Source organism: Osmerus eperlanus, chromosome 4, assembly GCF_963692335.1.
Source record: "Osmerus eperlanus chromosome 4, fOsmEpe2.1, whole genome shotgun sequence".
Lineage (NCBI taxonomy): Eukaryota > Metazoa > Chordata > Actinopteri > Osmeriformes > Osmeridae > Osmerus > Osmerus eperlanus.
This window is the reverse complement of record NC_085021.1, coordinates 9,720,028-9,746,353: the sequence shown is the minus strand read 5'-3', so window position 1 is coordinate 9,746,353 and position 26,326 is coordinate 9,720,028. Positions and strand designations below refer to the sequence as shown.

The following is a 26,326-nucleotide window of genomic DNA, read 5'->3' as shown; positions in this document are numbered from 1 at the left end:
CACTCCTCCCCGGTTGAAACTGCTGTGTATGGCATGTCTGAGGCTGCTCTGAGGATTGTGTGAGAACAGTGTTTATTTGCTGTTGTCATGATGCAACACGAACATTATGACATCAAAGACAAATGAGTATTTCAGAGAGCATACAACCGGATTAAGATGTTGATTTAACAATGTTGACTTATTTTGGCATGGTGCCACTCTAAAATAAGGGCTTGCTGGTCTTGAAAACATACAGTATAGTGGATTGTGGCCAAGCGGGTACATCCTACAGTCATGTAAGGACACATTGAGTGGCTCACATGATCACCTACCACCATGGGTATGATTCACTTAATCTGCCATTTGTCTTTTTAATTTCTGAAGCTCTCCTGGAACCTTACAAGAAGAAAAATCTTCTTGGTCATCAGACGCCTGGTGTTCTTATTAGGAGTGATTAATATTGGCGCGGAGAGCAGAACTCACCTGCCGTCTTGTGTTCCCATCAGCGCTTACACACTCAGTCTGTTTCCACATGTTTTGTCAGGAGAATGTTCCAAGAGACACGCCAGACCAATGGGGGCTCTCTTTTTCCACACTGGATTACTCAATTTTCCTCCTTCTCCTCCACCTTCCTCCTCCGGCTCCACCCTTCCGTCCTCCTCCTTCTTTAACCCTTGTGTTATCTTCGGGTCGTTCTGACCCATCAGTCATTGTGACCCACCGTCGTATTGCGACAACTTTACCGCATACAAAAACAAAGTGAAGCATTTTCTTTTAACCGTTGGGCTGTCTCAGACCCCCCACATTGCGAAGGTTAATAGAAAATTATTTTTATTTGTTTTTGTATTGGGTAAAATTGGGTAAACACAACGATGGTTCGTTATGAACCTTTGGGTCATGTGACCCGAAGGCAGCACGAGGGTTAACATATCCAGGTTATCCATGCTCTGACCCTTACCTCTGTCTCTTTTTATATTATGGGTGCTATCCCTCTAAACAACTGGATGTCAACCCTCCTTGCGAATATGGTAATACCTCTGGAGTTTGCTGGGGCTCCAAGTATCACCCTTAATACAGAAAACTTGCTGTCAAAAGGAAGATTTGTGACTAATGGGAAGTAGGCTAATCTAGATTTACTAGTGTGTCACCTCACATGAATAATAATGACTGTCAGACAGTTAAGTTGTTATCTTTTAGAGAATGGAAATCATGTTAACTCACTTGACAGCTTTGCTTAGACACATACACACCCTTAACACACACACAGTCTATTGGATATTTGTAGTCATGGGTGTCTGATGTCACTAAAAAGCGCCGAGCATTCTAAACTTTTAAAGTCATAACAAAAGTGAATGAAAAGGTGATTTAAAAAAAATGTATTGACAAACTTGTGAAAAGGTAAGCGTTTCATTATGGTAAACAGCATTTTATTTTTATAACTAGTCGTATGTCGGATTGTAGACTCTTCCAATGAATGCAAGATGCCTGTTGCTAGCAATTGTAGCAAAATCCGAGCTTCCACTACAGTAATGTACTGTAGCTAGCTAGCTAACTAGCCGGCGTAGCAAAGTCTGGTGGAAAGACCATGTAGGTGGTAATTAAAGTATAGTTAGCATGCAAGGTCGCTTGCTAGTTTACTATTGATCTAACTATATATAATTAATAAGAAGAATTCGCCTCGATAATCGGCCAACATAGGTAGATTCAGTTAGTCAAGCTGATGCTATCGGTTTGACAACCGTCGGTGACAGCTTTTATTTCCTACAATGCCCCTTCACAAACCAGTGCAGTGCGCGGCTGTAGTGAATGCCGTGCTTGTTGCCTGCATGCGCCCTGAAATTGCATTGTGAGAAAGTACTTACATAGCCTACTAGTACTTATTGTTTAAGTATGTCTACATAAGACGTTATACATTGGCTATAAGTTCCTTCCTATTACACAAAGATGCGACCCTTATTTAGTCTAATTTTCTTGTTTTATAATCCCATTCTGTTTTATATCCAGTAAATTACATCTGCAAAACTTTGTTCCCTCTTTAAAAATGGCTATCAATACGAACACTAGCTAGTGTCTTGTTTATGTTTACGTATTATTTTAACCCTGCTTCCGTGAGATGGATGACATAAACCTGCAGTACAGATTTCTGAATTGGCGTCGACGCCGGATCAGAGATATCGGTGAGGTGCGAGCCGTGCGCGTTCAGGAGCGCTACAAGAGGATGTTGAAGGATGGAGACATACTCAGGTTAGAGTACAAACAGGCTACTCATTTGAAACAATCTCTATTGTATTGTATCTTTAATATGTGCCTTTACTTCCCATCTGCTGGGGGCTCTCTGTATCGCCACTTCCTGACTAGCATGGCTTTTGCATCAGTGCTTTTGCTCTCCCGTGCCACATCCTCGACTAAATCTGACGGTATTTTTAGAGAATGTTTTGGGGTATGAGACCCCAAAACATTGAACATCTGAACCTCTCCTCTCAGCTCCCCCTATCATAGTCCTGCAAAATTGCATCACCTTTTTACTGACCCATTAGGGATGTTCGCCAGACTGTGAGTTCAGACATTTAGTCGAGTAGCAGTTTATTGATGCTAGACACTAGAAAAGCAAATCACATTTGAGTGACATGGGGAATGTTGTTAGGCGATCAGGCCCTATCAAACACATAACTGCTCTACTGTACACAATGTTGTCCTAGGGTTGGTGAAAGATTAAATGCTTTTTTTGTATCCCTTGAAAACCTCCATGCATATGTTTCCAGTAATGTAAGATGTTTTAATATACAAAGATAGCTGTTTTATTAGAGTTAACATTTTCGATGTAAATAATTGTCTGTTTAGGAAACTCAGCACTATCATTGAAACAGTTTGCTGATTGACTGATCAGGAGTTGCAGCTCCTCTGACAATTTTTGATATGTTGTTGTCTGGTGTTCTAGTTACCAGGGGAACTCGGATGAGGTTGGTTGTTACGTGGCTCCCTATCCTTTTTCAAAGGGAAATTGCTACTTTGAGGTAAGAGCTGACACCTGCTTCCACACTGCTGAAAATGAGTGTAGATCCTTCAATGATGATAGACTTGAGTGTGACCTAGTCCTTCATAACCTTGTCATGACTGGAGCCCTGGCTGTAAGCCTAAACCAAAGACAGAACAAAACTCATTTCTGTCTTGTGCTTTTTCCCCACCCGATCTGCCATACTTATTTCAAAGATGAGCCCCCCTCTCCCATCTTCTTAGCTTTTCGCATTTAAAAGTATTTTTTAAGACAGGTTATGTTCCCTTTTCGACAGTAAATATTTTCGGGTTCTCCGATAATCATTCATTTTGAAATGTTGGGGATTATACACAACATGGTAGGGTTTCTGGGACATACCATCTCTCTTGGTCGTGCCCAAGATTGCTTTTCCATCCATCCAGTAATCTTATCCTCTGGAATCTTATTGCTGACAATTTTCTTAACTTCATATTAAATTGCGAGAGCCCCCCCGCAGTGCACTAGTGCAAAACCACTACCTCAAAAATGTCCATGCAGTGTCGGTAAGAAGGATAGGGTGTGGGTTAGGGGGACATCTCTCTCTCTGTCTATCCGAGGCTGAGGTTAATTTAACACACAGTTTTTCAGCGGCAGAATATTGCACATTTATTTAGCTGATATGCCAGTACTGGTACGCCCTGTCCAGCAGACCCTGTGGTAAGGCAGTACAATTTGCAGAAGAAAGTGTCTATGTGATTTAGCACAGGAAAGCCTGCCAGGATTCAGTCATAAATTAGGGGATGGGAGAGGGTTTCAGCTGGGAATTTATGATGCCTTTCTAGAGAAGGCCTGTATGTGAGGAAGGGAGAAAGACAGGCAGGCAGGCAGGCAGGCCCAGTGGCATATGTGTGTTCAAGTTGTGACAGTCGAGGCTTGATGGACTTCCTCTCCTGGGGTTTAGGCCTGGAAACCCTATAGGTTATCCAGCAGCTTCCTCCATGGGTCCTGCCTAGCTGTGCACACAGGAGAACCCCCATCTCACTGACAGACCAAACCAATCGGGTTTGTCTTCCTGAGCCAAGCATTGGTTTCATCAAGAAATGGGAATCAGGCAGCCTGTGTAGTACTGTTTCAGTTCCACCTAAATCAGTATGGGATATGCTATCTTAGATTAGACCGTGTGAGCGAGGGCTTTTCCGCTATGGCATTTCTATGAATGTCATGTCATCCCCCTGCCCTGACCCCGCAGATGTGTGTGTTTGAGCCCACAGTGTTTTTTTCCCAGCTGATGACACAAAGTATCCTCATTACACGAAGTGGGTCCTCACAGTCAGAGAAACGGCGTCCAGATGGGATTTCAAACGATATTCACATTCGCAGCACTGATGCATAACTCAGGTTCTATTATATGAGTTTGACATTTCCAGCGAGGAGTCTAGGGTGACCATTAACGAACCGTCATCCGCACATTTACGCGGCGCGTTTCTCCCCATTGTGACGCATATCCTGTGAATTTCCCCCCACATCTCCAAAGTTTGGGGCGAAGGTCCCGGCGAAGGTCGTGCCCCTGTCAGAATATGCGTCACCGGTGTCCTCGTGTTTCCTTGTTACGCATTCACAGGGGATTCATTTCACCTTCGCCAGGACCCTGCGCTATCACTGCCGCTCCCAATCCATCTTCCATGGATGAAGACAGGCATCTGTGGCATTTTGCGTAACTCCGCCGATTTATTTGAATTCCGCCCCAGTGGTCACTTTGTGCTGCATTCCTCCTCGTGTCGGCCTGAGTGCTGTCCTTTTCCCTACATTGCGTTTATGTAGACGGGGCCACATGACTTGTACACAGATGTTTATTGTTGAGATATTTAAATGCAGGCCCAGTGGCTGCAGACCTATCTAATGTAGTGCACCCTGGCCACACTGGAGCCAGTGTGCTGCAGCTGACGAGAACGTTGAAGTCCTGTCCTGGAAAGAGGGCTGCAGCTGGACTTTCATTTAGGGGGAAACCAGAGGAGTTGAAGATCAGACTGTTAATACTCCCAGGATGGCTGCGTTTGGGAAGTCTGTACTCGAGAGAAGGGCAGGAAGCGAGGGGGACAGCGACGAAGCAAAATATTCTGAGAGAGAGAGAGAGAGAGAGAGAGAGGGAGAGGGAGAGAGAGAGGGAGAGAGAGAGAGAGAGAGAGAGAGAGAGGGAGAGAGGGAGAGAGGGGGAGAGGGGGAGAGGGGGAGAGGGAGAGAGAGAGAGAGAGAGAGAGAGGGAGAGAGGGGGAGAGAGGGGGAGGGAGGGGGAGGGAGGGGGAGGGAGGGGGAGGGGGATTGATAGACAGATGAAGAGAGAGGGAGAGCTAAACTAGGGCTGTGTGTGAAAAAGAAAGCAAGAGAGTATGAGGGTGTGAGAGAGAATGCGAGCGAGTTGGATCGCTCATCCCATCAGCCGAGCCAAAGGCAGAGCCAGAGCCAGGGGAGGACTGTCCTCTTGTACGGGCCTGGATCACCTTTCACCTAAATCTGCTTGGCAGTGCTTGGCAGCTGCTGCCCCTGGCTGGCTCGACTGCTGCTGGCCCTGGGAGGTTGCCCTGGCCGGTTGGAAGCGGTCCAGCCCATCCAAGGAATCAGGCTGTGGGCAGTTGGCTATGAAGCTGCCTGAGCTTTCTTGGAAAGTCAATGATTTAATACCGCCACCCCTGACACTGTTTTTCCATTCAGCAAAAGTTCTCACAGTGACTGTAGGGGTTTGTTATATCTTTAATCTCTGTTGCTGGAAGATCCTGTTTGGTGAAACCTTAACTTTGACACGTTTTCGCGTTGCCGTCTTGATGAAATGTGTTTACACAGGTTTTACGAAACCACATTAAAGCGGCGGTGGTGCCAGTGGTATTTCCAGTACTCCTCTCTCCTCTCTGTGTCATATTGCAGGTAACTATATTGGACACAGGGGTGAGAGGAACCATAGCTGTGGGCCTGGTGCCCCAGGGTTACAAGCTAGATCACCAGCCAGGCTGGCTGCCCCACTCCATTGCCTACCATGCAGACGACGGCAAGTAAGTCACTCAAGTCTTGAATACATAGATATTACTTTTATCTTCCTCATTGAGACTGCTGTGCTTGGAGATTGACCTTATACTCGGTGCACTGGGTTTGAAGTAACCATGCCTCCCTTCTGTCCTCTCCACTCTCCTCTTCAGACTGTACAATGGCAACCCAGTAGGCCAGCAGTTTGGACCTAAATGTAACCGTGGTGACAGAATTGGCTGTGGAATCTACCTGGAGCCATCTGAAGCTGGGTTGACAACGGTCTTCTTTACCAAAAATGGCAAAGAGGTAACAGTCTTTATCATGAGATAAAGAATTGGAACTTGAAGGCAGAAGTGCGGAAGTTGACGTATCCCCTGTGTGTGTGTGTGTTAGGTGGGTTCGGCGGTGGTGCCAGTGTCTGCTGAGGGTCTGTTCCCCTCGGTAGGGATGCACTCCCTGGGGGAGGAGGTGAAGGTGGACCTGCAGGCGGAGTGGGCGATGCCGGAGGATGACAGTCGGATGATGGTGGACGGCCAGGAGGACGAGTGGGGACGTCTGTATGACGTCAGGGTGAGCAACACGGTAGGAGCAACTCCTCCCCTGTCACTCTCTGTCCTGGTGGGCCCTTCGTCGAGTGTCGTTCAGGATTGGTGAGAGGGGGTGAGGAGGGTGAGGACAGGGGAGAAGTGTGAGGGGAGGGAGGATGGGTAAGGACGCTGAGTGTGGGGGAGGGGAGGTGGGGAAGGTGGAGGGGAGGTAAGAGGGGTGAGGAGGGGGAGGGTATTAACCCTAGTTGAGGATCGGTGAGGAGTTGAGGGAGGGTGGCAGGGGGAGAGATGGTAGAAGTGGAGTGTGAGAGAGGTAGGAGGGTGAGTTACCTGAGCCTGCTCTGTTTTCCTGGGCTGAAGGTTGGCAATGGCACAGAACGTGGCGGTGGAGCCAAGACCCTGGCAGCCCACCAGGTTGTAAAAATTCAATAAGGGGAGTAACGGGACTCTGTGGAATCTTCTACTCCTTCTCATGTGGTTGGAGGTTTTCACAGCTGGGGTGCTCGCTTACTCACTCACTCACTCACTCACTCACAGTCCTGCAGTTCAGTTTCAGTTTGTTCATTCTTTTTAATTTGTGTAATTTTTTTTCTACTCCAAATCTCTCTAGTGTGTCTCTGAGTGTGTGAGGGGGGGGGGGGGTAGCCTCCACCAGCGTGGGGGGGGATGCTTGGACTGATATGATTGTAAAGTTATGACAACTTCAAGGTCTTAGAGTAGCAGAGCTACTTTAAGACATACAGTACAGTACCTGTTCCACCCCCACACTTACTGGATAACTGGGCATACTCTAAACCAACTGACTGCATTTCAAAACCTTATCCACCCAATGTGGTTAAAAAGGGTCCATACCCTGTAACCTATTAAATAAATACTTTTGCCACAGTATACCACAGAACTTGCTTGTCCCTAAGCTCAAAAGACTGGCCATCTGACTCTACGGTAAGAGTGATACTGAAAGGAAAAGGGCTGTTTTGAAGGTTTGTAGATCTTAGCGCTAGATGTCTTTATCAGATAGACGGAATGCACTGAATTGACAGGAGCCCGTTTGGTTTGGAGCTGTTCTTTGATTCAGTACCATTTGTTTGAAACCAATACTGAAAGTTTTCCACTTAGCGGCGGGTTATTTTTAACCATAATCTCCTTTTGATGAAAGCAAACGACCCGTTCTATTCCAAGGTGTGTTTCTACTTGTCCAACCCAAACCAAACATGCGTTTCAATGGCTTCCACTTCCCAAGTTGCTCTCTCTGTCTGTCGATGAGGCTTTTCATCAGACGCGTAGTCAAAGGCTGCGATAATATTTGTCGCTCTTTCACGTGTAGCTACGCAACAGAGATTTCCAGCAACGGGGGTTTTTTTCCGACGCCGGCCAGCGCCGGCCCAGTCCCGTCTCCTTTCTCCTCTCTCTCGTGCATGGCCCGCCATCTCCAGTCTGCCTCAGTTAGCTCTCCCAGCATCTCGCCTCGCAGCTCAACCAGGCTACCACAACAGTGGCACGGTCGTTACCTGCTGCTGTGTGATACTTTGTGTGGATAAACGCGTGCCGTTCTGGACAGCACGTGGCGTCCGGGTCGGCTCAGAAGAGGTGGGGAACAGAAGAAAAGAAGAAAGAAAAGACACTGTGCGGCGAGATAAATAAGGCTTTGGGACTCTGCTACCCTGAGGTGGAATCGAGAAGTCCAAAGCCACAGAACGCATGAAGCTCAGAGGTGATGGTGCCGCCTGTCCTGCAGCCCGGCCCCGGCATTCGTTAGCTGTTTACACTGCAGCTGGCGTGACGGCACTCACTGATTTGATAAGTGGTGATCAGGTCCCGCTCCAGTACCAGCTGTTGGCATGGCAATCTAGCGAAACCGTCGTCTTCAACCCCAGTTCTTTTCTCTCACCCTTCCTCTCTCTTCACCTCCAGATGTCTCTCCACCCTGCTGCCAGTCCCTGGGATTGAGACTCCCTTTGGGACCCTGTAGCAGAGTGGATGTGATCGTCGGTCTGCTTATTTAAACGTGGGTTCAGGTCTCTGAACCTGTGGTAACTGTACTTTATGTGTTCACATTCCTTTCATCGCGGCCTTCTGCCTCCGCCTTTGTATAGAAAGTGTAAAGAACAGCATGAGGAATGGTGTCTCGGCGCTCGGGGCCTAACGCCCTTGTCCCTCAGGGCCATGGACACTGAGTAATGAATAGACTAAGGCTACATTTCTCCTCCAGCGCTGAATAGAGCGAGCCTTCTCGTCTGTGTGCTGCCCTGGCTTTTGAGAGAAGCTTCTAGGGGGATTGAACAGCTGCCCACAGCCCTGTGCTGATGATGAATTAGTCACTCTACACTCTTTGTAATTCTGATTTGATGAATCTGTTTAATGTTCTAATAAATTCAGTCTGTGCATTCACAAGTGATCGGACTTGTCAGGGTTGCGTAAGTCTGTGAATTTCTCTCGAGTGATTACTGGCCAGCTACGGCGCATGACATCATCTCGAACTTATTTTGACTGGCCCTTTGTCATCGATTTCAATGGCTGGCGCCTAAAATAAACAGAACACATTTGATAATCCACATAAACCAGTTTGGGTTCATGTGTAAACTCCCCAGACCAGCTGAATGATGGTGTCTGCTGCTCTGGCTGCAGTGTGTGCCTTGTGAGGAGGCGCTCCCGCCTGGCTGCCCGCTGCGTACGTGACGCTCGGCTAGAACGCCCAGCCGCACCATGCTCTCTCCTGCTGTTGCTACAGCAGCGACTGCGCCCACCCGTTTAATCCCCCCAGTATGCACTGCAGCTGGGGGGGGAGGGGGGCGGGCGGGCCGAGTAGCTACGCCCGGGTCTACAGCTATCACCGTGGTTCCTCTCTTTCCCCCTCCCTGCGTGCGCCTCCGCGGTGCTCGAGTTCCGTGGGGCTGCTCCGTGTCGGCCACGCAGCCCAAGGCGCTGGAGCGCTTCTCTCCTTCTGGCTGGGTCGCGCCGTGTTCCAGGCTCACTCCTCGTCTCCGCGTCCCACCGCGCCACCATCGCCGTGGTGGCGCGTCGGGAGGCTTGCACGTTCCCCATCACCTCCTCGCATCGTCTGAACCACGGTGGTCAACATCACACGGGCCTCCGCACTTACTCACACCACGGCCGCACACACGAGTCACGTCCCGACCATTTCCTTTGGTCTGAACCAACACCCTTCTACGGTTGCCTGCTTCCTTCCTGTAGGAACAACAGTCATGGATCCCAGCAGGACACTGCTGGGTCATCTGCTCTGGTTCACCACTTTCCTAAAAGCTCTGGAAGCCGGGTTCCGCCCTTGTGTGGGACGGCCAGGACACCATGGTACGGCACCGCAGTGCTGTGACGTCTGTTTCTATCAGCCCCGCTGTCTCTCATCCTCTCTTCCTCTCCTCTCCTTTCATCTCAGGGAAGGGAGCCGTGTGAGAAAGGAGGAAGCCATGACTGCTTCGCTAATACGGTTTCCGTCTGTGATGTGCGGCGCTGGCTGGAAGTGTGCGACCTGCTTTTATACGATGACTGTAAAAATTCCGTTTGGTTCTGCAGCACTCCTGTCAAATGTTCCCAAGATAACGATGGTTATCTGTCTCATACTTTGTGTGGTGTGTAGTATACTTGGTGTGTGTGTGTGTGTGTGTGTGTGTTGAAACAACGTCCAGATACTAGTCTGACGAACAAATGAGTTGTGTCTCAGCAGTTCTTCTACCTCCAGGTATTTCCTGAAACATTTTTTTGCAATTTTTTGTTGAAAGAGTCTCCTGAACAGGCACTGGTGTGTGTGGTGCAGGAGTCCCTCCAGTCCCAGAAGCTCCATTGTTCCCTGATATCGCCACACGAAGACGATCCTAAGCTGGTCTCCCGGGCGGTAACCAGAGATTAGCAGTGGGGGGTAGGCTGCTGCCGCTCCAGGCTCTTCTGGTCTTAATATCACATCATGGGGAGGGGAGCAGAGGAATTATATCTAGGTCAGTCACGGCCCCAACTAGGAGCTTTTAGAGTTGAGAAAAGTTCTCTTTCTCGCTCTCGCTTCCTCTCACCCTCTCCTCACCCTCTCCTCACCCTCTCTCCTTCTCCCTCTCTCCGTCTCTAAAGAGTATTTGAGTGTTATGTCACAATATGCAGTGAGTACACCGTGCTGGGCCCACGTTACGGGAGAGTGTGCGAAGAGAGCTGACAGGATTAAGCCTTTGACGAGCGTTCCCACAAAGTTAGCGTTGACCTCCGCGCTAACCCCCAAACCCCTTCACAAGGCCTGAGGATCTCTGAGAAATATGGATAGAATCTCAGGAGCTCCAATGAGACAAGGGTATAATGGTTGGCGCTAGAGATTGTTTTTGGACCAGGACCACGCTTTGGGAGGGGACCCGTGTGGAAAGCTTGGGTCTGTTTCATCAAGTTGACGAGACCGCACTGCTTGTGCAGTGCACTTGTTTTGACCACAGCCACTTAAGGGCCCTCCGCCAGTCCAACCCAGTAACTGGGACCTGGGCTATATTTATATGGGGTATGGCTCTGGACTCTCATATTCGAACGAGCATGCATTTGAGATGTTTCCCCAAAAGTAACGACTGGTCTATTCCATCACGGACGACCACTCTCTCAGCCTTGGGTTTTTACGACTCTGCTGAGGAATCCAAATAAATCAGTGCGGTGGCCCAGTGTTGGCACGGCGACGTGAGCTCTGGTGGGGCAGCCCCCCTCCCCCCTAACGGGGACGGTTAAAAGGTCTGTATTAGAAGGTGATGAAACGTCCACAGCAGGACTGAGTGATGAGGTGTTGGGGCTCTGGGCTGGTCTAGTGGCTCTGCTGCTACTCTGAGGAAAACACGGGGCTGGGGAGATTACAGAGGGGTGAGGAGTGCTGGATGGGTGGATTTGGTGTGTGTGCGTGTGTGTGTGATTGATAGTCCCTCCCGTCGAGTCATTGTTGTGAGTACTGGAATCATTTGGGCGCAGTAGAAACTAAATCCATTAAGCTTTACAAAAGCACCTGGCCTGTCTGTCCAAATAGTAGTGGTTCAGGTTCAGTGTCGGAGTGTGTTTTGTCACTCCATTGAATATCATGATGTAGCTGTGGTTTGCATTCTTTCGAGACTTCTTGTGTGCAGTCACTACATGACATCAAATATCCCGAACATTACTGTCAGTGTTTCATAAATGCTGTACACAGCTCAAGTTGAAAAGTCGCCCATATCATGATGTCTACGGACATTCACACTGCCTTTCTTCTCTAGCTGTGACACGACACTGGGAGGACTGCTCAGTGTGTTGCACCTGTTGCACTGGGCAGCAGGTCCGAAAAACTGGGGCAGCGACCCCACCCGCCACCGCCACGCTCCTTGACCTCTGCCCTGGTGCTCGGCTCAGAGAGACGCAGGGCGGAGAGGGGGATGAAAAGAGGGGAAAGAAGGAGCAGGAGAAAGACAGGGGAGTGAGAGAGAGAGAGCGGGAGTCCGATCGCAAGATGTCCAATTACAGATGGGGGAAAAATGGAGAGAGAGAGAGAGAGAAAGAGAGAGAGAGAGAGCACGAGGTAAGGAGCGAGGGAGTGACTGCAGGATCTATCATTGCTGTCAGTGAAGCGTTCCTCTGGCTGTCTGTGAGGCAGAACAGATTAAAGCAGCCACTCTCCCCCTATTACTCAGCCCAACAGAGTCAGGAAGGTGTGACTGCCTCTGCCTCATCTCTTCCTCCTCATCCCCCCCCTTTCCCCTCCATCCCCTCCCTCGTGCATCTCTTCAAAGGAGCTGTGTGTGTCCAGGCATGAAAGTTGAAGAGGTTGAGGAGCGAGAGAGCAACAAAGGAGATAGACTATAAAAAGCATGGAGAGAGAATGGTGTGATGTGTAAACTGAAGCTAATGACTTGAGGACATACAAGCCTGTGTTCTCCGGTAACCTTAGTGACGGCGAAGGGAGAGCAAGGCCACTGTTATCTTTTAAAAGGAGGCTTTGATAGCTTGCGAAGTCTCGATGACTGGCTCCATTGTCCTACAACAGGTGACGTGTCCTTACCACCTTAACCACACAAGGTTTCAGGGGTGAGACACATTATGGGTGTTAGAATGGGAGGTGATAATAATAACGTTTATGGAGGCGTTGGTTTTTCTGTTGTGTTTTTTTACATTTACCTCATGTACTAATATCTTCCAGGTTCATGCCTAGTGTGACGCTACCAACTGTCGTTCAGTCATTCCACCCCTTTGATCCGTGACTCAGTCCATGACATGCCCCGCCCACTCCACCATTGTTTTTCTCCCTCCTGATTTGATCCACCCAGCCTCCCTAATAGACGAGCAAGGTCACCGTCTCTGTTAAATGTAGCTTTCATGGGCAGATTCCCCCTCGAGCTCTCCATCTGGGACGGCAGCAGTATTTCCCGCCTGCCACGTTTTGACGAGGCACGGCTCCCAGGGCCATCACAACGACTGACCCGCAGCAAGCTGGGGGGTCAACAACAACAACAACATCAGCAGCAGCAGCAGCAGTATCCAGGCTTGTTCTCACCGCCAGACGCTGTGACACACAACATCTAAGAGAGAGCTTTTACCGGCCCCGCAGATGGTGTCTCTTCTGCCCGGCTGTACGGAAGCCTGGGGCTAATCACGGTGGCCTGCTTGGACATCAGAGGGCGATTTAAAGTCACAGCCAGTCTGCATGGAGATATACTATCTAGGAATGGGCCCTTGAGCTTGTTTAAACCGTGGAGGGAACTCAGGAGGCTGTTTCACAAGGAGATATGACTTGGATTTATTTGATATGGGAGAGAAATCTAGTCGTAGTCAGAATTTGATCCAAGTTTGGAGTTGCTCTCCTGCTTGATCGTAGCTAGATGGCTAACCTGGACCGGAAGTTAGTGACGAGGCTATGTTCAAGCCAGCCGCTCCAGAGCTCCGACAGTGCGTTCGCTGCGGCGAGCTCAGAGGCTGACTAGGGGAAGGATCCCCAGGATGAAACTGCAAACTGGAAAATATGGAACGGAACCCCTTCCTTTGTGTCTGAAGCAGAACAGCGTCAAGTGGCAAAAGTTGAAACGTGCAACATCCCCCCCCCCCCTCCCCCTCCGCCCTGCCCGCTAGCCAAGGTGTTATCACAGCGTCATTAGAGTCAGTCCACCCCCCTCTTTCTTTGTCATCCTGCTCTCTCAGACTGGAGGCGTTTGATCCACCTGGCACATGCACGCACGCACGCACACACACACACACACACACACACACACACTCTCGATGGAAACACTGGAAGGTTATTTGGTTGCCTAGTTCCACACCTACAGGACCCACCTGTCCTGTTTGAGGACAAGCTTATGTTTCCCAACTCTGTGTGGGAATGCAGGGATGATGTACCTCAGCAGGAGCCTGGGTGGGATGACTGCTGCATGTTGGAACAGCCCAGGGGAAGACCGGATGACTGCTGCGCACTATGAGCCCAACAGTCATCCGCTGAATGCATTGACATTAGGAAAAGAACAGCTGAACACAGAGCCATTTGGAATACTAGCCTGATGTGTGTCCACTTTGTATTCTTTATATTGATGGTGAATGCCCCCCTCTTCTCCCCTCTCCTCCCTTCTCCTCTTCTCTTCTCTCCTCCCCTCTACTCCTCTCTTCTCTCCTCCTCCCCTCCCCTCTCCTCAGCTCCTGGAGTACGTGGGGAAGGGGCGGAGCATCGCCGACGTGGGTCTGGCCCAGGCCCGCCGGCCCCTCACCACACGCTGCCACTACTTTGAGGTGGAGATCATCGACGCCGGAGAGAAGTGCTACATCGCCCTGGGACTGGCCCGGAGGGTACGCAGCCCCCAGCAGACACTGCATGGCTCGCTGTCACACCTGCTTCTAGAATGTACCTGAGATCACTGGGTTGGTGCTGAGTTAGCGGCACACTGGGTGGTTGTGGTTGGGGTGCTCGGGCCTCTATACCCCAGGTACAGTAGAAGATGATAGTCTCTTACTCCGAGGTCTGCTGGTGAACGCCTCTTACCGCCAGTACCTGTTTGTCTTCTTGTTTACATTTGGGAAGGAGGTCGCTTTGAAGTGCTGTGTCTTTCACTGCAGGAGCTTTCCATTATCCCCCGGCTTTATGGTGGGGACATTGTGCTCGTTCACTCTCATGCCTATTACAGTAAGGAGGAAAGATCAATTAGAGAAACTTGAGCTCGTCTAATTTGAGCCCTCATTTGTTTTTCCAAAGAATGCACATCGGGATGCCATTTCCAGGAACCACAGGAGTAGTTTGAACCCCTTGAAGTGCGGCACTGGGCAAACCAGCTGATCACCACCGTCCAGAGTAGCTGCCTCAATATTCTAGACACCGTCTTTGTGATTGGTGGTGTTTCTGGGAACATGACATGTGAAATCATCCCACCTTGCCCGGTCTTGCCCGGCCCATCCCAGCCCTGCCCAGCCCTGACCCACTGCCTCCACCGACACCTTCCCAGAGAATGAGGAGGTTGGGAGGTGATAACTCTTCCCACGTTTCCTTCACACACACACGCACACACACACACACACACTGCTCTTCTCTGCTCTGTCCGCATCTGGGGCCCATTACTGGGCCCGGCTGTCCAGAGCCAGGAGAGGTGATAAAGCAGGCCGTCTGCAGTAATTGAAGGCCTGTCTTATAATGCCTGTTTACTCGGTGCCTCACTTGGTCACACGTGGGGCTGTCAGCTCTTCACACAGCATCCTGTGGTCAGGGAGCGAGGCACAGAGCCTGCACACTAGCACAGAGCCTGCACACTAGCACAGAGCCTGCACACTAGCACAGAGCCTGCACACTAGCACAGAGCCTGCACACTAGCACAGAGCCTGCACACTAGCACAGAGCCTGCACACTAGCACAGAGCCTGCACACTAGCACAGAGCCTGCACACTAGCACAGAGCCTGCACACTAGCACAGAGCCTGCACACTAGCACAGAGCCTGCACACTAGCACAGAGCCTGCACACTAGCACAGCAAGGGGCCTGAGGGTGTGGGAGGTCACACCGCTGTCTGTCTGGGACCACTGACTCACTGAGTGGCGCATCACGGAGTGTTCTGGAGACACCCTGGAGGGACAGTTTCAGCAGCAGGCCTGCACTACTGACTGGAGCTGGGATGGGCTGGGTTTATTTGCTTCCCTCTGGAAAATTAGTATCCCCCTTCCCTTTTCCACCTCTGTGAAGTGCATTTTGTTGCCTCCTGGTATGAAATGCAGCGATATCAATAAAGTTGATTTGATTTGTGTTGGAGGCCTAGTCTGTGGTGTAGGCCTAGTCAGGCCTAGTCTGAGTTGTAGGCCTAGTCAGGCCTAGTCTGAGTTGTAGGCCTAGTCAGGCCTAGTCTGAGTTGTAGGTCTAGTCAGGCCTAGTCTGAGTTGTAGGCCTAGTCAGGCCTAGTCTGAGTTGTAGGTCTAGTCAGGCCTAGTCTGAGTTGTAGGTCTAGTCAGGCCTAGTCTGTGGTGTAGGTCTAGTAAGGCCTAGTCTGAGTTGTAGGCCTAGTCAGGCCTAGTCTGAGTTGTAGGTCTAGTCAGGCCTAGTCTGAGTTGTAGGTCTAGTCAGGCCTAGTCTCTGGTGTAGGTCTAGTCAGGCCTAGTCTGAGTTGTAGGTCTAGTCAGGCCTAGTCTCTGGTGTAGGTATAGTCAGGCCTAGTGTGAGTTGTAGGCCTAGTCAGGCCTAGTCTGAGTTGTAGGCTGTTGTTATCATGCTGTTGTAGGGAGCAGTTGGGCTACATACAGGGCCTGGATAGATGTGCACCCAAGATCTCTGCATCAGAGCTAGTGTGAGACTGCTACTGTACTTTGGTGTTTTAAGATGTTTTGATGTTTGTTTGTTTATGTATGTGTGCGTTGGGGCTAATCTAAGATCAGCTCCCAGACCTGGCGCTAGCCCCCCCCCCCCCCCCCCCCCGCTCTCCTTCCTCTCCTGATAAGAGCAGGGTGGATGTACAGTGTGTGTAGGGGGTCGCACTGCAACTTTGGTGCACTCTTGCATCCGGAGTACACAGCGGTTGCCATGGCGCAGACACAAACAGATGCAAACCTTGAGGAGGAGGAGAGGGGTTTGCAGATTGTCGTGTAGAGGGCTGCAGTGGTGTAGGGGTGGGGGGTGTGGAGGCAGTTGGAGAAACGAGTATCAGAGAGGTGGAGGGCTTAGAAGTGGAGGTGTGTGGAGGGGTTGAGGGGTGAGAGAGAAGAGGGGTGAGGCGAAGGAGAGGAGAAATGTAGAGGTGGAGAGGAGAGGTAGAGGTGGAGGGGTGAAGGAGAGGTAGAGGTGGAGGGGTGAAGGAGAGGTAGAGGTGGAGGGGTGAAGGAGAGGTGGAGGGGTGAAGGAGAGGTGGAGGGGTGAAGGAGAGGTTGAGGGGTGAAGGAGACGAGCGGTGAGGTAAAGGAGAGGAGAAATGGAGAGGTGCATGGGGAATGGAGAGCAGCCCCTCTCTGTGCATTACGGCTGTCTGGCCCTCGCCCGCCCAGGTCCGCCCTTTCCTCTGCCCCCTCTTCCATCCCCACGGGCTCGGTTTTGCACGCACACACAAACACACACACACACACATTCTGTGTTTACTTTCCTCTGGCCTGATATGGCCCTGTCCCTGGGAGCCCCTCACAGCTCCAGGGCCGCGTCCACCCAGAGCCTGGGAAGGGGGGGTTGTTTATCCTCCAGAGGTCAGGCTCTGGCAGAACAAAGGGCCGCTGGCCGGGCCAGGGCCTCAGGCCTGCTACTGCCTGGGTTATCTCCAGCTGCTGGGTCTAACCCTCTTTTACTGCTACAACTGCTGCTGTGTCGTGGCTACACCACGACAGAGGAGGAGGAAGGGTTGGAGGAGAGGAGAGAGGAGCCTGGTGTCTCATGTTGAGATCTTGTTATTTCAGGCTGATGACAGGGGGTTATACAAACATACCTGCACCATCCTCACCCGCCCCCTCACCCCCCTACCTCTGTTGATTGGCACACACCGCACACATCCAAACACACCTGAGGTAATCCCGGCGGGAAATATTTTTAGCCCGGCGTCGGGGGGGGGGGGGGGGTGATAGCTATCTCTATCTGTGGACAAGCAGGCGTCCGCGGGGTTGTCGATCTGGGGCTTGTTGTTGACTCTGTCAAAGTGTGGAAATGCAGGCTGATGCTCCAGTGACACTGACAGAGGCCCCCGGGCCCAGATAGGCCTCTGCTGTGGACCCAGCGCTGCTGTTTGTTGTTCTTGGAGTCCCTTCTCGGTTTATACTAATGCGTTCCGCAGCTCTGGGTTCAGGAGTTCACGTTTAAGTGGACCGGTGTTAGCACGGTCGACTGTTGAGATTTACGCGGGGGGAAAGCTGGTCACAGGATGTCCAATAGCGATCTGACAGGAAGACATTTGATATGCTCGGTGTTGTCACACATGCTGTGTTGTCGCTGTGAGAATCACGCCAAACGACGCTTCGTCGTCAGTGGCTTCCTGCTACTGCACCGAGGGAGCGATTGAAGTCCCGATCTGTCTACCTAATGTATCTTGTTTCGTGTAGTACGTTGTGAACGGTGGTCTCGTTTCAGGTGAAACGTGTTTAAGTGCTGATTGGGCAGACAGAAAACAGGTTGACACAGCAGAAATGGAAACTGTCGTGTCAGACAAAATTATAAATCTGATGGATACGGGCGCACGTTTGTTGTCAATTTTTGTTAGTCAAAAGTCTTGTCACGTGAGCACTTTCTTTTCTTTTTCTTTCTTTCTTTCTTTTGTTTCTGTCTCCCTCTCTTTCGTAAAAATGAAAGCATCAACCAGAAACTTTATTTCTCTCTGATTTTCTAGTGAGACAATCTCTCAGACTCCCGTCACTCTCGTCATCCCTTCATCTGGCCAGAGGAATCCCTCGGCATGGGAGAGACAGGCCAGGAGGAGGGAGAGACAGGCCAGGAGGAGGGAGAGACAGGCCAGGAGGAGGGAGAGACAGGCCTGGAGGAGGGAGAGACAGGCCAGGAAGAGGGAGAGACAGGCCAGGAGGAGGGAGAGACAGGCCAGGAAGAGGGAGAGACAGGCCAGGAGGAGGGAGAGACAGGCCAGGAGGAGGGAGAGACAGGCCAGGAGGAGGGAGAGACAGGCCTGGAGGAGGGAGAGACAGGCCAGGAAGAGGGAGAGACAGGCCAGGAGGAGGGAGAGACAGGCCAGGAAGAGGGAGAGGCAGGCCAGGAGGAGGGAGAGACAGCAGACCTGTCTAATGGTTTGGAGCTGCATTCTTCTATCTCCATGTCTTCCTCTGCTGGTGTCTCGCTCCCACTCCTCCTGCTCTTCATCCTCCTCTCCACCTCCTCCTCTCCTCCTCCCTCCCCTCCTGCTCGAGCCCCAGTGGGGTTGTCAGACTAGCTCCAGACCATGCTGTATGAGAGCTGTGTTTCCTGTCTGACCTGAGCAGATGGAATGACACATGGCACTAGGCCCACCTGTGTCCAAGCAGCTGGAAACTACTGTGCTGGAAACTTGTCCAACTGTCAAATAGGTTTCGAAAAAAAAAGGTTTGGAACCATGCGTGGTCTTTTGGTGAGTTGTCAGTCCTGCAGTAGTAATACAAATATGGAGGAGAAGGAGGTAAGATGGAAAAGACTGTCAAATGTGTAAAGAGGAGGAAATAACGAATTCACTGCAGAGTGGAAGACAGAGAGACTCCACTCAGAGAGACTCCACTCAGAGAGACTCCACTCAGAGAGACTCCACTCAGAGAGACTCCATTCAGAGAGACTCCACTCAGAGAGACTCCACTCAGAGAGACTCCATTCAGAGAGACTCCATTCAGAGAGACTCCGCTCAGAGAGACTCCGCTCAGAGAGACTCCGCTCAGAGAGACTCCGCACAGAGAGACTCCGCTCAGAGAGACTCCGCTCAGAGAGACTCCAAAGACTGGGTTTGTCAGGCAGAGCAGGGAGAGGAGACGATAATATCTCGGGTGATTATCTGAATCCCATTGTCATTTCCACTGTGCAGAGGGTACCAGAGTAAATTGCACTCACACTTAAAAAAAGATGTTGGTCTAGAGGTTTGGTCATTTCTCTGCGTCATACCATTGTTTGCGAAGATTTATTTGGCAGAGTCAAGGAAACGTCAAAGGACTATCTTCTTCAGTGGTTTTCATAAAGCACACTAACACACACTGTCCTATCCAATAAAGCATAATCCCCCCTCCCCCCTAACTGTTGACTAACTGTTATGAGGTGTGTCTGTCTGTCTGTCTGCAGGACTACCCTAAGAACAGACACCCAGGATGGAGTCGTGGCTCAGTGGCCTACCATGCAGGTGAACACACACAGACACACACACACAGACACACACACACAGACACACACACACAGACACACACACACAGACACACACACACAGACACACACACACAGACACACACACAGACACACACAGACACCCGCACAAATACACACACACACAGACACACAGACACACACACACAGACACACACACACAGACACACACACACAGACACACACACACAGACACACACACAGACACACACAGACACCCGCACAAATACACACACACACACACACACACACAGACACACACACACAAATACACACACAGACACACACACACGCACACACACACGCACACACACAGACACCCGCACAAATACACACACACACAGACACCCGCACAAATACACACACACACAGACACACACACACACACAGACACACACAAATACAAATACACACACAGACACACACGCACACACACGCACACAGACACACACATACACACACACACACAGGCCACTCTGGATGTTCTTGTCACGTCTCTCCATCTGTCTTCTTTGCCTCCATGTGTTTATCCCAGAGTATGTGGACTTCTCTTGTTTGTTTTCTTGTCTCCCCCGAGCCCCTCTGTGTGGGTTACCTGTCAGTGTGGACTTCCCCAGGTCATGTCTGTGGTGCCTCATCTCCAGGATCAGAGATGGATCCATGCATCAGCGCATGTTTTAAGCACTTCATCTCAGGGCACCATCTCTGCTGGATGTGGAGGTGCCCTGTGCGGAGAGATTGAGAGAGTGTGAGAGAGAGAGATAGAAAGAGAGAGAGAGAAAGAGAGAGAGAGAGATAGAGAGCTGGGGTGGCTGATAACACGACGTATCACAACAGCACAACAGCAGCGTCGGAGGAATAGAGCCAGATCCTATCTCCTTCCTCGGGAGCGAGCTTCCGTATCTTCTCGTCAACCGAAAGGAGAAGAAAGCACAACAGTGGATCTGTCGGAGTGATCTCTCAGCGCTCGTCTTAACGGCTCCATGTGGCTCTTTGTGGCAACAGGCCTCAAACCACTATCTCCCCCCCATCCTTCATCTCTGCTCCCCCGGCTTTCAGCACCCCTCAGCCATCCTCCTCCCTGATGGGCCTGAGATTAGCCAGCTGCTCACTGGAAGGATGCAATAAGAGCTAGCTACTCTAGTGTGTATCCGCAAACCCCCCCTTTGCCTGTCCCGTCTGTTGTATGTTGTGTGTATGTGTTCTCTGTTCTGTATTATGTGTGTCTGTCCCCTGAGGTTTGCTTACATATTTTTGGGGACCGTACATTTCTCGCTCATACCACGATCGCGCCATGTTGGTAGAATGTTTGGAACTGATAAAGAAATATTGCAGACAAGAGTTTGTGTTACGCGATAGCTTTCCAGGAAAGGCTACCCGGTTGTTTAATGATCTCCTCAACAAGGATCTACCGATCGACGTTGGATAATGAATCACCTTCGGGGTGCATTCCAGTAATGCCTCGATTTTTTTTTACCACTTCTCCCTACCCGTTTATGTGCAGGGCTGGCTGGGCCGTGTGTTAGGACATATTAGTCCGGCTAATATATGGCCCTGTGGGTTGGAACTGAGGCAGTGCTGAGCCGTGGAGGCACGCAGATCCAGCCCTGCATCCTGCCAGCCTAGTCCGCCCGCTGGATAAGTTAGCACTGTGGGCTCCATGGTTTGGCTGGCGCGTGGGAGACGCCACAGACATGTGCACACGCCCTAGCACAGCTCCCATGTGTCCCAGCTCTCCGACATGGAGATGACGTGGGTGGTTTTCCACGACGCGTCTGGCCACGCTCGGGGCCGACCCGCTCGGGCCGTGATCTACGGCTCCCCTCGGGGTCAGGTGGCGCCCGGGGCCCTCGCTCTCCACGCCTCCCCGCGCCCTGGACGCTCACGGAGCACTGCACACGCCCCAGGCGTGCTCCCTCCTCCCGGACCACGTCTGTTACCTCAATGAGCGAAAGAGCGTTTTCAGCCGGTTGGTTGTATGTTTGTTATCTCGCCAGTCAAAGGTCACGAACATCCATGTTCAGCCCTCGAGGGGTGTTTTTCCGACTGTACACCTGTGTTTGTGTGGGTGTCTGCCCAGGATGAAACCACCACGAGAACCGGTATTGGGACTGCAGGCAGTGTTAGCCCCAGCAAGCTACCTCCATGCTGCCTGACGTCGCCCAGGGTTACCATGGCGGCACTGCTCATGCAGGTAGGCCAATGAGCCGTGGACCCGGTTAATACCAGCCAATGAGGCTTGGCCTATTCCGAATCTCTGTCATGCTGGCTGTTGGCCTCCCAGTGACTCACGTGCTCTGACTCAACACCCACACAGACAGGCGCAGGCCATGGTGTAACCACCTCCTAGCCTGGCTGGCACGGTGCCTGGCTCAACCACCACAGAAGTTCACCACAGCACACAAAGCCGTTCCTGCACATGCCCACACTCCCTACCACACACCACCGCTACATCTGGGAAAGGAATGCATTCAGTAGGACACTTTATTTGTTGACAAGAAGTCTCCCCAACTTTAGTATCAGGGTTAACTAGAAGGATGAAATGTTTTTGGGGGTTCTTCAGGTAACGGGGGTTAAGAAAGGCCAGCGATATTTTTCATGTTCTAGGAACCTGTTTTGTGAATGTTCCCTGGGAAGAGAAGACCGGTCTTTTCCAGACAAGCGCTCATATTATGAAAGACTGCTGTTTTCCCACTCCCGGCTTCCCTGAGCCCCCAGCCAGCTTTCCTACCGACGCAGGTCCCAGAGTGCCTGGCCCAGGTCGCCCCAACCCCGGCCCCGGCCCCAGACCCGGCCCCAGCCCTGGCCCCAGCCCCGGCCCCAGCTCCATCAGGTCATGTTCCTCAGGCTTTTAGCCTACTGCCCCAGCCTCAGCTTGGGAGCCAGCACCAGCCGTAGCCCCGGACCCCTCCACTCCGTAGAACCAACCCCTCCACGCTACCGTTGCTGTGCCTGCGTGGCTCCAGTGTGTGCTGTTGTGACAGGAGCCCGCATGGGAGCTGGAACGATACAGTGTCTCTGTCTCACCCCCTCCACCTCCACCCCCACCCCCGTGCTGCTCAGATAGAGATTGTTTAAACAGTATCCTGAGCCGGGGACTGGTCCCATGACAACTCCACAAATATTTACCAGCCACACCGCGCCAGAGGTGTGTGTCTGCAGGCTACCTCTGCCGTGTTTTTCTTTCTTTTCTTTTTTTTTTCTTTTTGGATTTTTTTTTAATTGTTTGTTTTGTTTGTTTGTTTGCTTTCTTTAAGGCCCTGACTGGCCTGTTGATGTTTTTTTTCAGTCGAGATGTAAACTGTTTAGGCATCCAAACCTGTTCAGAATCATGTCACTAGAACGTAGAACAGATGCGGCTTCTAGAACAATGCAGTTGTAAAACTTCTAGAACACAATGTCTCAGAAAGCTCGGTCATGTGGTTCTACATTCTCTATTCCTTCGCTCTCTGTCCTACTGACCGAGCTGCTAATGATACCTTGTTTCAAAAGCTCTCGAACTCTTCTATTCCTATAATCCTACTCTCTCTTATTTTTTCTCCATCTCTCTCTCTCTCTATTTTGTCTTTCTCTATATCCTCTCTGTGTCCCTTCTGTCTCTACACCTCCCCCCCTCTCTCACTGTCTCAGATGATGGACAGATATTCCATGGCAGTGGGGCTGGGGATGCCTTCGGCCCTCGCTGTGTAGAGGGTGACGTCATGGGCTGTGGAATCATGTTCCCGCGAGACTACATCCTGGATGACGAGGGTGAGGCGTTGCACATTCACTCTCACTGATCACCGATCACGCTCTCAAACGACCCCCCGCCGTGGCACTCCCACGGCGGGCTCCGAATCTGCCCCGACACCCTCCCAGAGGAGGCGTACGGGGCACAGCTGTCTGTTGGTCCGTCATGGGGAGTTTGAGGTGCCTGGGCTCCATGTGTGCCTGTCCTCAGATGACATTGAGGAGGACCTGGACCCGCTGGAGGGGGCAGAGAAGGGAGGCTTCCAGAATGTTCTGTACCAAAACGGCGGGGAGGAGGAGGAGGAGGAGGAGGAGGAGGGAGACGAGATGGAGCGGGGGAACGGGAGCAGGAAGGTTGTGGTAAGCAGTTCTTTTTAATGACCTCCACTGATCCACGCACGCACGCACACATGCGGGACAGCCGGCTCAGCCGGGCGGGGGTGAGAGGGGGGACTGCAGACACCCAGGAGGGCGGGAGGAGAGACTGCAGGATAACCATGTTGGGATTTGTTTATATATCGATTCAGAAGGACAAGCTACCCTAGAATTCCTCGCTGTTGTGACACTGCCGAGCTCTGCGGTGGCGCACGTGCGACCGAGTGGGAGCGGAGCGGAGGCGAGCTGGGCGCTATGGGGCGGGGCTTGTCACGACGGGGCGGGGCCATGCAGCAGGGGGTGGGGCTGAGTGCTCTGCAAATACGGACTGTGTTATTTGGCAGCGCTGAGAGAGTGTCCCGGATTAGGTGTGCTGTTCTAGGATCAGATGTACCTTTTAGAGTGAAGTTTTATAGACCTGACCTGGGATCCCAGCATTCCTGCTGTTGAGGTGCTGTGCTGAAACGGGCCCAGACCAGTACTGCTCTACGTCCTCTGTACAGGCCTGTCAGGTGGAAGAAACCATTCATCAAGACAGTAGCTGAATGCATATAAATCTTCTATTTAGAGTGGCTGGTTAATATTTGCTGTGTTTAACATGATTTAGTGCAAACACATACTGCCGTTTCACGTGTTTGGTTGCCCTAATCCCTGTGTGATGCTGTTCCATACATACTGAACATAGCTGAGTGATTGAAACGGTTGTAAAGACTGTCTGATCCAGCAGCCTGGCTCTGTTTGGACCCTCTGTTCAGGCGTTCTTCACCCGGAACGGGAAGCTGATGGGCCGAAGGCAGGTGGCCGTCCCTCCCGGGGGCTTGTACCCCACCATCGGGATGCTGAGCAGCGGGGAGAAGGTCAAAGTGGACCTGCACCCCCTCAGTGGATGACCCAACCCCTCCTGCTGGACCCCAGCCTGGCCATGGCCTGGCCTGGCCCGGGGGCCGCAGACCCCCGGGCCTTCCCACTCTGGGCAGGGACCAACCAGCCAGGACCTCTGGCACTGTGGCGACAGCCGTACACAGCAAGAAGAATTATGGAGCTGGAGTAGCTTATGGATTTGGATAAATCCGTGCAATTTGTTGTTTTATAATTTCTCACCAAACCCCTTTTTCACCTCGCCTGTAAAGCAAACAGATGTGGGCTTCTAAAACAGTGAGCCCTTAAATTCCTCTCATGAGGTCTGGCACACTCAGTTTATTTCATTTGTCACAACCCCAAGCATAGCAGAGCCCAGCCAGCACCAGAGAGGGGGAGAGCGAGAGGAAGAGGGGGAGAGAGGGAGAGAGAGGGAGAGGGAGGGAGAGGGAGGGAGAGAGAGGGAGAGAGAGGGAGAGAGAGAGATCCTGCAGTTCCTGCTGTTGGCTTCTCTCTTCCTGTCCTTCTCTCCCACTCGCCCTCCTGTGTGTGTGTGTGTGTGTGTGTGTGTGTGTGTGTGTGATTGAGAAGGGAGACACTGCCCTCCTGTGTGTGTGTGTGTGTGTGTGTGTGTGTGTGTGTGTGTGTGTGTGTGTGTGTGTGTGTGTGTGTGATTGAGAAGGGAGACACTGCCCTCCTGTGTGTGTGTGTGTGTGTGTGTGTGTGTGTGTGTGTGTGTGTGTGTGTGTGTGTGTGTGTGTGTGTGTGTGTGTGTGTGTGTGTGTGTGATTGAGAAGGGAGACACTGCCCTCCTGTGAGAACTCAGGGGACTTTTGGTAACTGATAATAATACATTTAGAACTGTACAAATCCATATCATATTCAGTTCCCACTGGACATGCATTACCAACCTGAAGGACATACATTACCAATCATGTATATCCTTCCAAATGCTAGTTGTGTTTTCTTAGGGTTCTGCGTATATGGATTGACTGTATCAACAGGGAGATATGAAGCGCTGGCTGTGTTTGGGGAAAATCTGGGGCATTTTTGGGTGTGCTTTGCCTTCGGCAAGGGCACTACCTTTGTTCTCTCACATATATATTATTTGTATTTCTTTTTGCCCCCCTAAAAGTCAGTCAATATTTGGCCTACATACACAACCTAGGTGTCAAAAGTTTCGTCTTGGTAGCCATTGAGTTGCTTCTATTGGGATTTACGTTCCGTTGCATGGTTTAAGTGGAAATTAAGTTTTTGTGGCAAAAAGTGAAGCTAACGGTGGCTAACTTGCTAGCCACAGTCAATGACGCTACTTACGTCACTAACGTCACGAAAACTCGCGTGACTACCTCTAGCAGAACATTAGTTTAGCAGCTCGTTAACTTCTGGGAGATAGCTAAGCTAACTGCTTTACTGCAAGGCAGCTTCAGAAACGCCACAAGCAAAGAGGCCAGGGTGATAACTATTTACTAATTTTACTTTCTGATATGACACACAATTGTGACGTGTAATGTACAATATAAGTTGATTTTATTAAGGAAGTACATCTACTTTCGGAAACAGTACAGTAGTCTACTATGTCACTGAAGTATTAGCATC

The 26,326-nt window shown here is 51.1% G+C and overlaps 1 protein-coding gene across 3 annotated transcripts; it reads left to right on the top strand.

Annotated features, from left to right (window-relative positions):
* Positions 1-1,240: 1,240 nt before the first annotated feature.
* On the top strand, positions 1,241-25,779 carry spryd3 (SPRY domain containing 3). Of its 3 annotated transcripts, none has more exons than XM_062458748.1 (11): positions 1,241-1,377; positions 2,093-2,223; positions 2,918-2,993; positions 5,873-5,997; positions 6,142-6,277; positions 6,365-6,541; positions 14,137-14,286; positions 19,688-19,745; positions 23,396-23,515; positions 23,706-23,854; positions 24,625-25,779. In XM_062458748.1, exons 2-11 carry the CDS (start codon positions 2,093-2,095, stop codon positions 24,757-24,759), a joined length of 1,257 nt encoding a protein of 418 aa, XP_062314732.1. In that variant the 5' UTR covers positions 1,241-1,377; the 3' UTR covers positions 24,760-25,779. The 3 variants fall into 3 exon arrangements, with proteins under 3 accessions (XP_062314732.1, XP_062314730.1, XP_062314731.1); XM_062458746.1 differs by having other exon boundaries at positions 6,365-6,553; XM_062458747.1 differs by having other exon boundaries at positions 1,280-1,339; positions 6,365-6,553.
* The last annotated feature ends 547 nt before the right edge of the window (positions 25,780-26,326 follow it).